Source organism: Serinus canaria, chromosome 4 (genome assembly GCF_022539315.1).
Source record: "Serinus canaria isolate serCan28SL12 chromosome 4, serCan2020, whole genome shotgun sequence".
Taxonomy (NCBI): Eukaryota; Metazoa; Chordata; class Aves; order Passeriformes; family Fringillidae; genus Serinus; species Serinus canaria.
In genome coordinates this window covers 33,561,996-33,579,183 of record NC_066317.1, presented here as the reverse complement: position 1 = coordinate 33,579,183, position 17,188 = coordinate 33,561,996, and the positions used below count along the sequence as shown (strand labels likewise).

General features: G+C 36.8%; 1 protein-coding gene across 1 annotated transcript in view; it reads left to right on the top strand.

The window, feature by feature from the left end:
- Positions 1-17,188, top strand: part of SPOCK3 (SPARC (osteonectin), cwcv and kazal like domains proteoglycan 3) — a 158,032-nt gene that overhangs the window by 62,287 nt on the left and 78,557 nt on the right. The window contains exon 4 of the mRNA XM_030239559.2: positions 9,195-9,309. Within this exon, the coding sequence (XP_030095419.1) occupies positions 9,195-9,309 (115 nt within the window). The remainder of the gene's footprint in view (positions 1-9,194; positions 9,310-17,188) is intronic.

Here is a 17,188-nt window from a genome sequence, read left to right as displayed (position 1 = left end):
GTAGTGTGAACTGAAATAATTTCGAGTCATATTCAATAAAATAATTTGATTCAGTCATTTGCAAGCCCTGAGAAGTCATAAGGGAGTTTAATGAAGATCCATTAGTTGAAGACTGAAAACAGTCATGTAGAATTAACTTTGCTGCATTTGATATGTGCTCTCATGATCTAGTTTTTGTAGTAGAACTATTGATATTTTTAAACTAGAAATATATATCCATCTCTTTCAAGATAAGTTGCAGTTCTTTGCAATTTAAATGTATAGTACTTTAAAATGTCTCAGATAAAGAAATAATGGTGTCTTTGTGGGAGGACACTATGAATTTCAAAAAGAGCAGAACTGAAAAGCTTTTTAAAATATGTCATGCTTATTTACTAGTAAGACTAAGCTATATTTAATCTGGTGAACAGTTCCCAGCTTCAGGTATTTAGGTATGTTTAGGAATTCTGCTCACTAATGAAGTACACTAAATCCTCTGTTAACCAGCTTCCCACTGCTTTATGTTGCTATCAGCTAGCCCTTGCCTGGAAAGATCTCTTGTAGATGTCTGAGAACACTTCATGGTGCTTTTTCTTAATTATCTGATGCTGTGTTTGGATGATTCTTTTATTATTTCGCTTTTATTAATTTATCTATTGTGGTAACATCACAAAAGTGCTTTGTCCTGTACTATTCAAAGACTTGGCTCCTAGCTCAGGTTCTGGATAATACACATCTGCTTTGCTGGTTACAGCTTGCAAATTGTTTCAGTATTTATTTCTGTGGGATCATTGAATGGATTCTAAATTTTATAGCTATTTTTAAGAGTCTGTAGAAAGGATTTTTATTGAGGCTACGCTGAGCCCATCATAAGAGATTTTGGTTGCCTGCAGTAGCAGTCTTAGCCCTTATTTCCTGCTGTCCTGACTTCTTTGCTTTATGCCCTGATGTTAGGTCTAGAGTCACCATATCAAGGATTATTTATAGGATAAAGTGAGTTTTTCTGTTTGTTTGTCTTTAACATGGCCAAATCCTGGATTCACGTGTCTGTTCAGACCTACAGATAGTTATGTCAGAAAAGTGGAAATGTGTTTGCAGGGTGACAGTGACTGTCCAGAGCTACAGCAGCAGAGCTTCTCGAGCTGGCAGCATGCTGAGAAAAGGGTGTGTGGAACTGTTTCTTTGCAGTCACAGACCTGCTAAAATTTAGTCCTGCAAATCTCTCACTTTAGAAGTCCAGCTTCTCTCTACTGTGCTGGTGTGTCCAAATAATGGTCAAGTTCATGAGCACTGTGAACCTGAAAATATGTTGGTGTGTACTGGGACTGCTTCTTTACAGGCTCACTTAAAGGCCTAATTTGCTTATATTTGCTGCAGAAATTCAATATGAAGGCATGTAAAGCAGCTAACTGAGGTAGGTATTAAGAACATGAAATTAGAAATAACATTATAATTTAATGGTGAGGGAAAAAAATAGTTTTTAAAATACCTTTAAAAGAAACAAACAGTAAGCAAAAACTGTAAAGAACAAAAATGAGCTGTGCATAGTTTTACTTCAATAGAAGAATGAAACCTGAAATATTAGAAGTTGCCTTTTTGGCCTATTTAAATTCTTGTATTTAAAAACCTGTTAGTATTTCAAATTACAAATATAAAGAATGTTAAGATGTACTCTGCAGAATTTATTTTATGTGGAGGTTATCATTCAATTTTACCACAATTTTACCATTTCCTGGTCATTTTTGCTATTCCATGCTTCTTCAAAATGCAGATATATTTATATTTATGAGGTATTAGATACATAGTCTGCTGGATTCTGGTTTAGTTGGTTAAAAAAATATAAAAGCTGAACTTGATTACAGTAAAATGAAATTGATTAAGATTCCCTATGTAACTTAAGAATACATAGTGAAGTACAAGAAATTAGAGTTCTCCAAGAGACAAAAATAGAATCATTAAGGTTGGAAAAGACCTCTAAGATAACTGAGTCAAACCTTTAACCCAGCCCTTCCAAGCCCACCACTAAACCATGTTGCTGAGTGCCACATCTACACATCTTTTAACTACCTCCAGGGAGAGTGGCTCAGCTGCTTCCCTGGGCAGCCTCTTCCAGGGCTTGGCAGCCCTTTCAGGGAAAAAAACTTTTTCCTGCTATCCAATCTAAAACTTCTCTGGTGCAACTTGAGACCTTTTCCTTTTTGTCCTATCACTCATTAGCTGGGAAGAAAGACCAACTCCCACTTCAACAGAGTCTCCTTTCAGGGAGTTGGAAAGGGTGATAAGGTCTCCCATGAGCTTCCTTTTCTCCAGGCTGAACAACCCAGCTCCTTCAGATGTTCCTTATCAGATCTGTGATTCAGACCCTTCCCCAGATCTGTTGCCCTTTTCTGGACAAGCTCCAGCACCTCAATGTAGAGAGGACCCCAAAACTAAACTCAGGATTTGAGGCGTTGCATCTTACAGCATGTTGTTTTGCAAGAGTAATCATTTTGGCAAGTGAGACAGTAGGTGGGAGAATTTTCAGGAAGATGCATTTCTGCTCTTACAGGTCTGCAGATGTTTCTTTGCCCTTGTTGTCCTATCTGAAGAACCAGTCCTAACACAGCCAGCATGTCTCTAAATTATGATTTAGTGTGTTTAGGAAAGGATAATGTAATGCTTAGGATAATATAATGCTTAACTGTTTGCTGGTCATATATCACTATTGTGAATGTTCAAGTAGTCTTAAGGTGTTCTTTCTTTTCTGCCAAATCAAGAAAATGAACATTTTGATATAAAAATAAGAAACTAAAGTGCTTTAATAAAGCTGTTGAAAAAAGGATGTTTAGTTAAAAAGCTGTTGTTAAAAAGTATGCCAGGGAAGTGTGTACTTGCATTTTTCCTTGTCTTAGTGGGTTTGGATATCTTTGCAGAATATTTGAGAGGTCCTTATTATATATAGAAGAAGCTCAATATAATTGTCCTAATTTTGTTGTCACTTACACCAGTCAGAGCCCAAAATAGCTGTGTTTTTCAGCAGTTTGAACAAACAGGATCATTTCTGAATTGTCACAGATAATGATAAGGGGGGCATTTGACTCTATGTGGAATTTCTCATTTGCATCTCTTTTTGAGCTATTCTCTGTAACCTATTCTCTTGTAAACTTTCAAGTAATATCCAAAAGACAAAACACAAAAAAAGGGGAATGTTTTTGAAGCAGAAATCGTAGATATTTGTGAGGGGGAGAATTTCTTATAATTTAGTCACTGCACAAGTGCTGTTAAAAGTGTGATTCAGTGAAGATGATTGTTTTAAAGGGAGTGGAGGAAGAATGTGTGAAGTATTTGAAATTTTGAAAAAATGATCAAGCTTTAGTGGGTTTGTTCCAGAGGAAGAACAGAGACTGGCAGATTAAATTTTACTTTTTTAGCACTTATTTTAACTTATATTATCAGTACCTAAAATACCATGTTACGAATCAGTGTAATGGCATTTTCATGTCCGTTTTAGAAAAACTTTATTTGCAGCAGTGAGCAGAATAGAAATACGCAGTACTTTGTGTCAGATGGTTATAAGCAGAGTCAGATGGTTATAAATTGGTTTTAGATGTTTCTTTGTTTATCAGAACTTTTGTGTAGCAGGACTACAGCCATTGCAGGGCAGCTAGAAACCCAGTGCTGATGTCCCAGAGTTTACTAATGTAGAACATTAGGAAAGGTTTACAGAAGCCTGATAGAGACTTTACACAATTGTCCTTGAGTCCTCAGTATGGACAGTTCTGAGCACTCTTGAGAGGAGAATTTCTTGTGTAGAAGCTACCTCTATACACACAGCCACCTTAATTATTGAAGCATTTTCTCACAAGTTAGAAACCAGACTACACAACCAGTGATGTTCAGGGATTTGAAACTAAACTTTTAATTACTTCTTTGGCCACCTACAGAAAAACCTCCACTGTAGCCTTCTTACTGAAGTTGTAGATTCATGTGTCCAGATGGAGCTAGTGTTCAGGAAGATTGCTCTTGTGAACATCCAGGTGTAGTTAGCCATTCTGCTTTTAATGCTGTGTAGTGAATCTTACATGGCAAATACAGTCTGTGGGAAAAGAAACAAAAATTTGAGATTCTTCTTTTTAGAACATTGTCATGAATTTACTGAGGTAGGCTATTTCTTGTTTTTTTCTCTTTTTTTTTTTTTTTAATAAATTTCAGATTTCTAACTGCACAGTGATTAATTTCCATGTTAAAGATAAAAGGTGTTGATTCTCAGTAGATATGTTGCATAGTAAGATGGGCTTTTCTTGTTATGAATCCACAGCAATGTGGATTCAAACCACCTGTGACACATGCAAATTTTGAATGCTGAACACTGTACGATTTAGGCAAAAGACAACCATTACCACTATTAATTTTAATTAAACATTTATCTGGGCTGTGTTAGCTGGCAATATCAACTGAGTGTTTATGTGCTCTGCCTTGCTCTCCTCCCTACTGTTACTGGAAATTGTGGTACTGGGATTCTGCAATTATCTAGACCTACAACACTTGTCAGTGAGAAATCCTGGCTATAGCGGGTGAGAAATTGTCATCTTTTGAAATGGAGAAGTAAAGATACTCATGGTCTTCAGGTACCTGCAGGAACTGTGTGATTTATCAAAGGAGGCAATATGAGTCATTCCCTTCTATGGCTCTGTCTGCCTTGGGTTATAACCTAGGCATTTGACCTGATTATTAATTTTTACTTAAAACTTTTAGGTAATTATTCTTTTTCCCTGAATTGCAAAATATGAAAACTTTGCAAAGAAGTCAAGACTTGCCTTCTAAAGTAGTGGGTTACACAAAACACAGCTGAAGTTTTGGTAAATGCAAACAAAATATGTAGTAGCTTCTATTTTGCCCATCAGAAATGAACCAGAACATTGGAGGAAAAAATAGACTTTAGTCTGAAAACTTTGTCCTTAATCTTTTTTTCACCTTTCATTTTACTTGGGAGTCGAAGGTAAGGAACTTGTTAGAATGCACTCAAAAGATTGTGGAATGATGATAATTTCCTCTGGTTTCTGCCAAAGTGCCACCATTAATAATATTCTTATAGTTTGCTAGTCTTTATTTCCTATTCTATTCCCCATAAAAATGATGTTCTGACTAATGTCAGTTTTGGGGAGTACCAGCTGTAATTAGCTTACAGAAAGGATGATGGGAAGCTTTTCTTAATTGCTTTCCAAAATTTGAATTAAAAATAAATAGATCTTTTAGTAATAATTGAATGAAGTTTTCAGATATTAATTGCTTCCTTACCATGTGAGAAGAACAAATCTATACTAATCTATAAGAGTCAGCAGAAGTTCCTAAAGGCAGAGCTACCCACTTGTCATTTACAGTGTAAGTTCTTAGAGAAATAGTAGATGATAAAAAACATTTTATACTTTTGATATGCTTTTTGTGACAGTGATACTTTTCTGCTTGTTGAAATTATGTAGCATGACATTTCATGGTATTGTAGCCATATACATGGACAAATGTAAAGTAGGCATGCAGACAAATAACCTATAGCAAGTACATTGAAAATTAGAAGCTGTGTAGAGCTGAACTTTATCAAGTTGTTCAAGCTCATATCAGACCTGAATCTTTAGAAGCTGATTGTATGTGACATTACAGAAAGTCAGCTGATACAGTATTAAAGAGATGATTTCTGACAAGACTTACATAAATCTATTTCTTATGTCTAGAGTTTCCTCTCTGTAGTGCAAACCTTTACCTGTTTTCAAGAGCAGTGTAATTGTGCTGTACAACTGATGTTTTCACTTCATTTATGGGGATGGGAGGGGCAGCCTCTAATTTTCATAAATATGATGATAATTTAGTAAATGTTAATTGGATTAAAAACTTGGATTGCCACCTGATTGTGTTGAAGACAAAAGCTGCAAGGAATACATTGGTCCCACTAGGGGATTTTGACACTTGTGATAATTTTTGGTGTGAATATTGTACTTTTCCAAAGTTACTTATTTTGACAGGAATGGAAAGAAACATGCAGTATGGTCTGTGCAAGTCTGCATACTCTGAATGAGGTGGGGGTGCCAGGGATGGTTTGTTAGGGTTAGCTAGAAGATGGACTGAAGAAGTAAAGACTTAGTGCCATGTATTTCTTGATATAAATGAGTTACATGCTTAGGAGAAATCTATGATACTTTTCCTGAAATAAATATATGCATTTCCATAATAGTTTAAGATATTTAGGATGATTCATTGTAGAGACCTGACAGACACATAGTCAGATGTGTCCCTGCATTGTAAGGAGAGTTCTTTCTCAGCATGAAGAACTTCAGACCCTGGTTTTGAAAACTGTTTTCTTGTAGTTTAGCCTTTATTTCTCATAAAAATTATTCATTTGTCAGTTCCAAGTATCAAATAAAACAGGCTCAAGAGAAGGCAAGCCATTTCCATGCTTTTTAAAATATCTAATTTTTTTTAGTCCTTTCAAAGCTGGCAAAATTAGTAATGCAATCTGATTTGGATGCTATGTACTTTATAGTGTAGGATTGACTAGAGCATCTGATGTTCAAAGAGAAAAAAGAGGAAGACCCATAGTGGTTCTCTTGATTTCTAGCAGAATTTCTTTCTGTGCTCTTTCTTGTTTTATCCTTGTGCATGTTGTTAGTCCAGGCAGACATTAACCCTTCAGTTAGTTCAATTTGTCACATTCCAAAAATCTGCACTTTTTTATCAGTTATTTATCTGATCTCTGTTTAAGAAAAAAATTTCCAAGGATATACACTCTTCTCTGACTTCTGCATCAGTAAAACTTAATTCAGTAACTAAGAAAGTTTTATGAAAAAGTACTGGGAAAAGGGAGGCTGTGTGTCACACATAAGGCGAGGAAAAAACACTTCTACAGGGAGCTCAGAGCTGACAGAGAACAAGTTCAGCAGGTCATGGGGTGGTAATGAGAGTTGTGCCAGTGGCAAGACTGAGTGCTGAACAGGCTTTTGAATATAGAAATAATCTTGTGATTTTGGCACCCGTGGCTCTGCTGGCTTGCTCACCTTGCTTAGTGAGACTGTACCTCACCTGAGGTGATCAAGGGTTACATACAGGGCATGATAACCATTGAGTCAGAAAATAGCAAAAGATGATTTTATATCAGTAAATAGTGAAAGTCCTTGTTTCCATTTGATACCCATCTTCATGTTGTCATAAAGACCAAGTGGGAAATTACTATCTCTGTAATGTTTTGCCAAAATGTAACATATTACAAAACCATATTTTATGGCTAGCTAAATTTGATGGGATTGTTAAAAAATACCTTCACAGTCTCAAGAACTTCAGAAATTAAGTAACCATTTCAGTGGGAGTGGTTACATGGTCTCCTCTGTTCATCCTTTTTCTGGAACCTGTTTCCTACTTGGTATTAAACTCAGCATCCTTATATGATTCCAGATTTCTGTTCCTTATGGGGGTTTTTTATCTCATTAACCTATTCTATTTTACAGAAGAGTTATCTAAAGATAGGCAATATTCCAGTATTGCTACCTTAGTGTCTCCATCAGGGAACATTCTGGGAAGATGTACGTGGACCAGTACCTTAAATGATTACTAGTGGCTGGCATTACATTCTGCCTGACTTCAGGCAGAGAAAATATTTTAAATGGAATCTAAAATAGAAAGTAAATTGAAGAAGGATATGCTCTGCTTAATTTTGACTCCAGTGCTCTAACCCTAGTTCAGTCATTTTTTTTGGCTTCAGTTGCTTCCCATTTGAATAGAATTGTTGTAATCAGGTTTATTCTGGATTGTGTGTGGTGGTTTTATAGCTAGTTTGCCATATAAATAAAAGTGTGTAAGAAGAAGAATACCTCTTTTCATATGTCTTTTGCTGCAGTTAACAAAATACTTCTTTTCTGTCTGCATTGAATTATTATTATACAAATGATTCTATCACTTTACTGTTTTGATGTTATTATGATCTATTTGTTTTTGCACAGCTGAATGTATTATTAAAAAAAAACCTGAAAAAGTCACTGCTCAGACTATATTTAATCACACTTAGCACTACAATGTCATGCATCAAAACTGCAGCTAATGATCAGTTCAGTTCTTGTTTTCTGACTACATGCATGGTTATGAGGCTTAAGTTAATATCCTCTGTCAGGTCACATAGAGATGTGGTTAAAAGATTACTTTAGATTGAAAAGAACAGAAAAAACATAAATTCTATTTCAGAAAACATGTAGGCAAATATATGCTGTCAGGCACATGGTGTGATTGTTGGGAATGTCCAGTGCTGGGCTGAGAGCTGGATTTGATGGTTCTCGTGGGTCCCTTCCAACTCAGAATATTCTGTCATGCTGTGCTATTTTATAAGCAGATGCAAGAAATGGGGAAAGAGCATTTCTGAAACACAACTGAATACTGCACAGTAATGTGCTAATGTGAAGAACACAGGAGAACTGAATTCCAGTTGTTCATAGCTTTCTTGATTAAAAAAAGGATACCAATAGGGGTTAAAAAACTAGTTTTGGAATAGTTAGATTACTTGAAAGGACACCATGAAGATTGGAGAAGGGAGAAGTTGATTGTCTCTTGAGAGTGCTTAAATTGGAAGATGTTTTTCATTATTATAGTCATGTAGGCATGGCTACTCCAGAAAGATGCAAATTTAGTGGAAAGCAACAAACAGCAGTATTTGGCTCTTTCAGTATTATAGCCAGAAATCACTGTAGTTGGAATTGTACTCCAAAAATTAGTATGGATTATGACTAAAGGACCAGCTAAAAAAACAAAGCAAAAAACAAACCACAAAGCAGAAATAGAAACCTATAAGGAGGTAGAATTTATGTTTAAAGATGTAGTCGCACAAATCACTCACACTAAATCATCTGTGGGATTTAGTTTACTAAATCTCATCAGAGTAATAATTTCTTAGTAAATTCAGTGTGATTGTTCACCACTTAATGTTGAGTAGGAAGAACCCAGTTGTGTCATAGTAAGCTCTTAAGGGAAACTGCTTTCAAGGTGGCAATACCATTATTTGGGGATTGCAGTCAGAGAGTGGCAATTGTTAAAAGAGTATAGCAGGGAGTACTTACTTACCTACACAACAGCTGTAGTTTTCCTGGTTCCTTTCAGCCCAGCACTGTACAAGCAGCAGGCCAACCCCCTCCACACGGGGTGGGTTTCTCGCCTTAATTTCATATTCTAGAAAACTGTTAACCACTTTCTAAAACTATTTTCAGCTTTAGATCCGGCTAAAGATCCATGTTTGAAGATGAAATGTAGTCGCCATAAAGTCTGTGTTGCACAGGATCAACAGACTGCAGTTTGCATCAGTCATCGAAGGCTTACGCACAGGTAAATACTTCCAAAGTTAATCCTCTAGACATTTTTGTTGCTTTCATGACTTGTAAACCATAAATCCATTTTAATTAGTTTAATTACTTAGCAACATGTGAGCAGAGTAGAAGTGGATTTTAGAAGTCATTATGTATACATAATTTGATTATAATGTTTACTACTTGATTCTTCTAAACTGGAATATTAAAGTATACATACTTAAATATTGCAACCTGCTGGTACAAATGCATTTAGGGAAATACCCCCTATGCCAGTACTAAATGAATAAAATTATTGTGATAGTATCCTATTGCTGTACATTACTTTGACATCATCACTTCTTATATGAAGCTAGAGAAGTCAAAACTGCCTGCTGAAGTGTAGATAACAGCCTGATGCAGTGTAAGTTGTTTGAGATTAGTGGGAGTTTTTTCATCTCTTCTTTTTCTTCTGTGCATTCTGATTTTCTTTGCATGCTGGACTGGTTAAATGTAAGGAGAAAATATATAACAAATTAATGTGTTTTTGTGGCTTTATCTGAGGCAGAAACGTGAATGTGTAGGACCTGAACCATACAGTTTGTTGACTGTTGTGCGCTAAGGAGATGGAGTCAAATTGCATTTTTGACTAGGCATTGTTCTTTTTTTCACACTTCATTAGGGGATACAGGACACAGTAGAATGGCTAAATTTCAATAAATTGATTTAAATAAGTGTCTGTTAAAGTGCTTTGCTCAGTAGGGGCTGTAAAGAGCTGAGGAAAATAAGACTTCTTTATGTGTTGGAAGAGGATCATTTCAAGTACAGTTTTATGAAAGATACAAGGAACATTCTTCTGAGTGTCTGGTTATGTTAAATACATCCATCTGGAGCTTTTCAAACAAGCAAGATAGTACATAGTGAGAGGGAAAGTTGAAACTGTTCTTGATCTGCAGCTGTACTTAATTAACAAAAGAACAATATTTGTGGGGTTATACCATTTATATTAAACAATCTCAGTGTAGAGCTAGACATTTTAGTTTGATAAGGTGATACTTATGGTGCAAGAATTATTATCAGACAAAGGTAGGTAGCCTGCTTTCAACTTCCTGTGAAGTGTTGGGAATGTATGAGTGTGAACTGTGAAGAAGCAATGTAATAATTCAGAATTTCTAGGAGGCATTGCATGTCATGGAAAACAATGGAAATAATGACATTTTTAGTTAAGTGTACTTGCAATAGGTGACGACTGAAAACTCTTTTAGATTAGATGAAGATGCCTACTCTTGAATTAAGAAACTTTTTGACATCAGCCTTCATCCCTGTATTATTCCTCCCACAGTTCTTAGTACTCTTTTAGAAAGGTAATATTTTAAAAGACAAAACTTGCCTGAATATAATGCAGTCAATAATGGGAAACTTTGGAATGGCAGAAACTTGATGATTGTAAAAAGCACTGTAAATCTAGTCTTGTAAGGTAGATGAGGCAATTTTTTACCTACCTGTGCTGAGCCAGGGCAGGGTTTTCCCAAGTTTCGATCTCCCTATTCCCCCAGATAACCACGTACAAGGAGAAATCATTTGCCTTGTGCTTGCTTTCTAAAAAGGTTTTCCTTCATGCAGTTTCTGACCTTTTTGTAACATGGTGGGGTTGAAGTATGACTGTCATAAACACAAAGAGACACGTCTGCTGGGTCTCTTTACCGCCTGATTTTCTTTGCCCAACATGTTATTCCTTCACTTGTATCTGCAGTTTGCATGCTGGTAATCAGTAGGGCCATCTGTGTCTCAGAGTTCCCAAAGGACTAGCACACCCTGTATGAGGCTTGGTAAAAATTAGATGAGAAAGCATCACTTGACAGTTGATAATATAACCTATCTACCAGGATCTATTTCTAATGTATCATTTGAGTGTAAACTGCTGTGAATAAACATTTACAAAATTTTCATCCCAGAAATCCTTCCTTTTTGCTTACTTCGTGTCTGTGCGCATGTGCAGTTCTTTTAGGATTGGATAATATGAATAATTTTAAGAAGGCAGTTGGGGATGTTTTCTGAAAAAAATAGTTGAGACCTTTTTCATGAATTATTGGGACCAACTTGCCCATAGATTTTAATTTGGACATATTTGCTGTATAAATCCATAGAAGTTTCAGAGATTTTTCCCAAGACTCTTGCACAGGAAAAGTATTTTAAAGTATGTGAATTGATACAGTGGCAAAGATGATCCCCAAGAGACTGTCAGGGAAGAGGAGACTTTGCACACTTCCAAGATAAATAAAATGTTTATGGGCACCTTTGGGCTATCCGCAGGAAAAGAGGCATGAAATGCAGTTACAACTGAAGAGATTTTTCTGTAGTGTCATCAAGTTGAAAGGCTCTGATTTATAGTTGAATTCTCTATTACTAGAAGCAGCATTCCCAAGCAGCTCTATTACCTAGTGCATAAATTTCTGTTTATAAATTCTATTACTTTCTTTAAGTAATAGCATAGAGAAGTTGCTAATCAGTGAAGACTGATAATTGTATCAAATTGAGGACTCAATTTAATAATTTCTTTCCTTGTTTGTAAGAAACTAACTTACAGAAAAGACACATGGGCATAGACATTGTTATTCAGTCCCTGCTGTGCTAGGTGTTCTTTTCTGTACAATCTGCAAACTATTGTAGCCCAGTTTGGATTACTGAGGGCCCCTCAGCAGCAGACAGTGAAGCATGGGTGGATATCCCAGCCACCTGCAAAGCTGGTAGTGACATCATATGACAAGGTCCCAACAGGATTAATTAATGTGACAGCACTCTTTAGTGATGAGTCTGCCTGTGTTTTCATAAGTATTAAAGTTTCTATTAGACTGGACATCTCAGCACTGTGATTTTACTGCAGTGTGCTTGCATTTGTATGGTTTCAAAACCAGCTACTGTGTCTCACTGTCCTTTTCATAGAGTTGGGGGTCAGGCAAGCCTATGGTTTTGCTCTTTCCTCAGTTTCCATGGCAGCTGAGATCATGGTCTCCCCTCAGTCTCCTCTCATGGCTCATTTCCTTTTCTGGTAGACTGCCAAGATGGCAAGTCCTCTCCTAGCACACTCCTGCAGGGCCACAGCACAAGAGCTTCCTTTATGTGCTGTCCTGGAAAGACTGAATAGCATTTGACAAAAAGATGAAATAGGTGGTGTAGATCGTTGGTCATGGGAATAGTTGGAAGTACCAGGACTTTGAAAACACAGGGACATGCTTAAAGGAGCAAGGTTTTTGTTGGTAGCAGGTAACAGCATTTGCATCTCTGCTGGCTTTAACTGTGTTGGAAACTGTGTTTGGTGTGCTGCACACTTAGCTCTCTGCTGTGAAACATGATGTACTTGAGGGGAAAATATGCTGAATATGTCTATAAATGTTGTTCACATTATTCCCATGTGGATTGCTGAGGAAAGGGAGTATCTGCCAGCACTACAATGCATCATAAACAGGTAATTCAGACTATGGTGTAAAATAGAATTTTCATTGATTCTTTGAAATTTGGGAATTTGTCATTAACTTTTCCTTTTGGGCGAATGGTGTTTTGCCGTCCCATTGTACTTTCCAGTTTATCTTTGTTGGTTAAGTAAAAGGACAAAAAGCCTGTAAAGGGTGTCTATATGAAATAATGAAATGCTCTGGAGTATACCTTATTCCGTTACAAATACAACTTGCAGAATGTTAAATGCAGTATTGGTTACCTTGGGATGTGTTGATGTGAGTGTTACAGTGACAGGCAGGATATTCATCACACTGGGAGAAATCAGCTACTCATTTTAGTTTCCAATCTCTTCGCTCTCAGGAGATTTAGTTTTTTACATCTGCAGTACTAAGAATCTCTGGCAACTGTGAGTTCACCCCAGTGAGCTTGGGGAGGAGGAAAGAAGTTATGTGAGTGTTCTGCCAGAAGACATTTGGACAGGAATGAAAAGGATGAGTCAGAGGGACAGGGCTGTAGGTGGTAATGGACATTTCCTAATGCCCACAATGGTATTTGTGCTTTTTGTGTATTTAGCACAGTAGGTGGTGGAGATAAATCCTCAAATTTCCATGTACTTCTCATTGCCACTTTGAGTGAGGAAAGAAAGGATATGTGCAGACACCATGACATGCAGGAGCTCATTAAGACCATGCAAGCTGGTAACTAACCAGGCTCAGAAAACTGGAAAAGTTAGTCAAGCATTGACCTATCCTAGATTTACAGGTCCTGATGAATAGTGTGTTAACTTTCTTTTAGATTTGAAAGGGACAATTATGATATTGACACATACTGTAATTTTCATTAAGACTGACATTCTGTGAATAATAGGCTGCAGTACTAAACTAAGCAGTGTATAGGTGAAGTTCTAAGCCAGTAGGCTATCTGTAGATGAAGAGCAGGAAAACTTGAAAAAATGGGTAAGGGTTGCTACCCAGCAGTGAATTTTAATGTAAGCATCCCAGTCAACATGGGGCAGTGCCTGTGGTTTCAGGAGAATTACTTTTATTGGAATCCTTTTTGTATTCCATGTTTGGAAAAAATATTTCAACTTACCACCTAAAGGTCAAAGAAAGAAGAGGAGGTGTGGGCTCTTCTTCTTCAAATGTTTCTCTTTTATTTATCTCAATCAGCTGCAGGAGACAATTTATAAAGGAGATTAATTCAGTTGAGACCTAGTTGTTGTACAGCCCATTCCAGGATCTGACTGCTTACAGCTGGAAACCAGTGAATACTCTCTTAACATGATTAGTCTAACATTTCTGATAATTAGGAAATTGCAAAACAGTTCTGGGCCAAAAATCATGTTTCAAGTAAATCCCAGTGTCTTTGATATATTAGAACCTAGTGACTAATATTGTACTTACTCATTGATCCTAGTGGACTCTGATTAAAAACCAGTCTCTTTTTCTTCTTCCATAAGTAGAAGAAAAGTACTGTGTAAAATTGATTTGATGCATTTAATCAATCAATGCTTGGAGGCATTAAATTATTTAGTGCATTGAAGGTGTGTGCAGTTTTTCTAGGCAGATGTAGATCTGTCTCTTTTATGAATTCCCCACAAGACACCATGCCCCCTGCCCCCACTGTGAAGGTCCTGCTATGCTCTTATGAGTTTGTTTATGTGAATTGTGCAGATTGACACCACAGCTCCCTGCTATGGCAGAAGTAGATTGCATTTGTCTCTGCCATAGCATGTTAACATGCAATAGCAATGTTTAAAGACCTGACAGCACTCACTTGTGTAGCAATATTGAACTCCCTATTTCTTTGGATTTTTTTACCTTCTCCAGTCATTTATTCTTAGGTTTCAGAGTAGGAAGCAGTAGTTACTGGTTTTCAGTAAATATTAACTGAGCCACAGATTCTGGTAGTACTGGCAATTATAAAAAAACCACCTTACCACATTTTATTAAAGGTTAAGGTAGGACTGGCAAAGTTTTCGTGGTAAAAACATTTCAGTTACAGATGTTGATCACCTGGAAAATAATGAGAGTCCACCAGTCATGAATTGAAAGTCACAATAAAAAAGTATTTCTTTAAGTTTAAAGTAAGAAAAAAAATTATTGCGGCTCTTTTTCTCTCAGAGCTCCACAAGGGAGATTCCAGAGAAGTGTGCAGACTGGACATCTGTAGGGTGCCCAGCTGGGTGGAGGTGAGCAGTACACAAGGCCTAATGATACAGAATTCACTCTCTAGGAATTAGTGACTCTTCAGAGTTCTGTGAAATGAAGATAGATTTAGTGACAATTGTTCCCTGCCCCAAGCCTCTGTGGAGTAGGACCAGAATTTAGGGGTTAATAAAAATTCTGTCATATTTCTGCCTATGGGTGCAGTCTTCAAGGGAGGACAGTTTTACTATTAAAGTGTATTAAAGAGTGTCACTTTATTACAGACTCCTGGCAGCTGATAGTGGTAAAGATGTTGCATCACCTAATACAGTTTATTAAGGTAGAGGAGTTGGATAGCTTCATAGATTTTGTGGTGGCATTTAATCTTGTTACAACTTCCTCCAGGGTTTTGGTTTAATTGATATTTTGAGGTGCTCATTTGGTTCAAGTCATTGGTCATCCAGACCATTATCTTACCTTGGACTCTGTGCTCTTCCAGTTTTCTGAAGAATGTGGAAAATCAGTCTGAATATATTTTATAGGAGGTAGATTATCAGAAGATCTTCCCAGGGTTTGGTCACCTTCGTATTTTACCTTGAGGAAAATGTTCCATCTCATCTTGGAAGTGATGAGTGTTGAACCTTGCAGCATGATGTGGATTAGCCTGGGTGATGTGAGAGAAGCTCAGAGTAACACTGTGAAAGAAAGCCAAAACCTCTTCTGTTTCTATTCATGTGGGTACTGCATGACTGGGATTATGCTCCCAAGCAGAAAAAGTGAAGAAGTCAAATTTGTGAGAGGCTTATTTGTGCCTATGTGTGAGAAAAATTCACACACATATATAGTGCACACTGGTACATACATATGTGCACATAAATATATGTGAATAAATAAGTACACATGCATATGTATTCTTTTTGTTCATATTGTATGGAAGCATGTATCCCAGATTTCCAAAACATCTTACTTTTGAACCTGAGTATTTTGCCTACCTCCCCTCCTTTGCAACAAAGGAAAGAGGGATTTTAATTTAGACTTGTTGCCACTAAATTTCTGATTAAAAAAAGAAAAAAGGATGTAATTGCAAATCTCTAGTTGTATTAAGTAGTCTGAGCAGTTTTGCAAGCAAATCTATTAGAGCTGATATGGAAGATTTTCTCATTTGGTTAGGAAAAAAGGAAAAGAAGCAGAGAAGAGGGAGTAGTATAGCTTTGTAGCTTTCCTGTGTTTTAGGTGCTGCAATGTTTTATTATTAAAAAAAAAAAAACCAACAACAAAACCAACAAGCTTTAAGAAAACTGAAGGAAAAAAAGGACTTGCTTTGGGCAGATTTTGTGAAAGTTGCAAACACCACTATTTAGGATGTCATCATTTCACATTATAATGATGCTGAAGAAGGCCAGCTGGTGCAGTTAAGTCCCTTATTGCAAATTTTAGTCTGATTCATTACAGTGATTTGTAGTTGTACACAGAAACACTTAATCATTCTTATCCTCCAAGCTCTATTGAATCTACTGAAGGCTTTCTGGTTCTTTGCATAATTTGTGCTGCCAGTCTGCCAGCTTGGCAGTGTTTCAAGCTTGCTGCATTATCTGTGTTTGTTTGCACAGGAAGTGCTGCTGCACGTAGGCTGAATTTACAGTAATTCTTTTGTAATAGGCTAATGAGCAACACTACTTCATTCACAATACTAACATTATATAGCTTTGATTAGACCAATTATTGTGTAACTATGCCATTGTGATCATACTTGCACTCTACAAAGTACTGAAAAGGAAATTTGCTTTGCTGTAGCTTCATTGAACTTGCTGAGAAAATAATTTGGATTTTATGTGCTTAAGGGAGGTGAAAATTTGAATATGTTGGAGATTTTTATATGCTATGCAATTTAATTTATTAATGTGTGAACATGAAGCTTCTTTTTTAACTCTCCATTTCATTGCATTGGGGAGGAAAGAAGGGGACTGTCACTGTGCATCACCCATTTTGCATGTGCTGTGAAGGCCTCTTAATTCCTTGGTAAGCTGGTGTTCCCTCCAGTGGTGTTAGTAGGAGTTCTGGGTACACAGCTAGAAGAGAACAGGATCCTCGCATGGAATTCCTTCTCTCTGTCTGTGGAGCTTTTGCCAACACTAGTGAATGACTTCTGTGTTGTTTGCACTGTATATTGCAGGATCAGCGTTGTCTGTATCAGCATTACTATTTATTAAGGTTGTTACTCAGCCATACAGTATTTATACTTCTTGCTATCCAGCTTCAAAACTCAAAAATTGCTGTCCTTATTAAAAAAAATAAAACTTATCCAACTACTGGCTT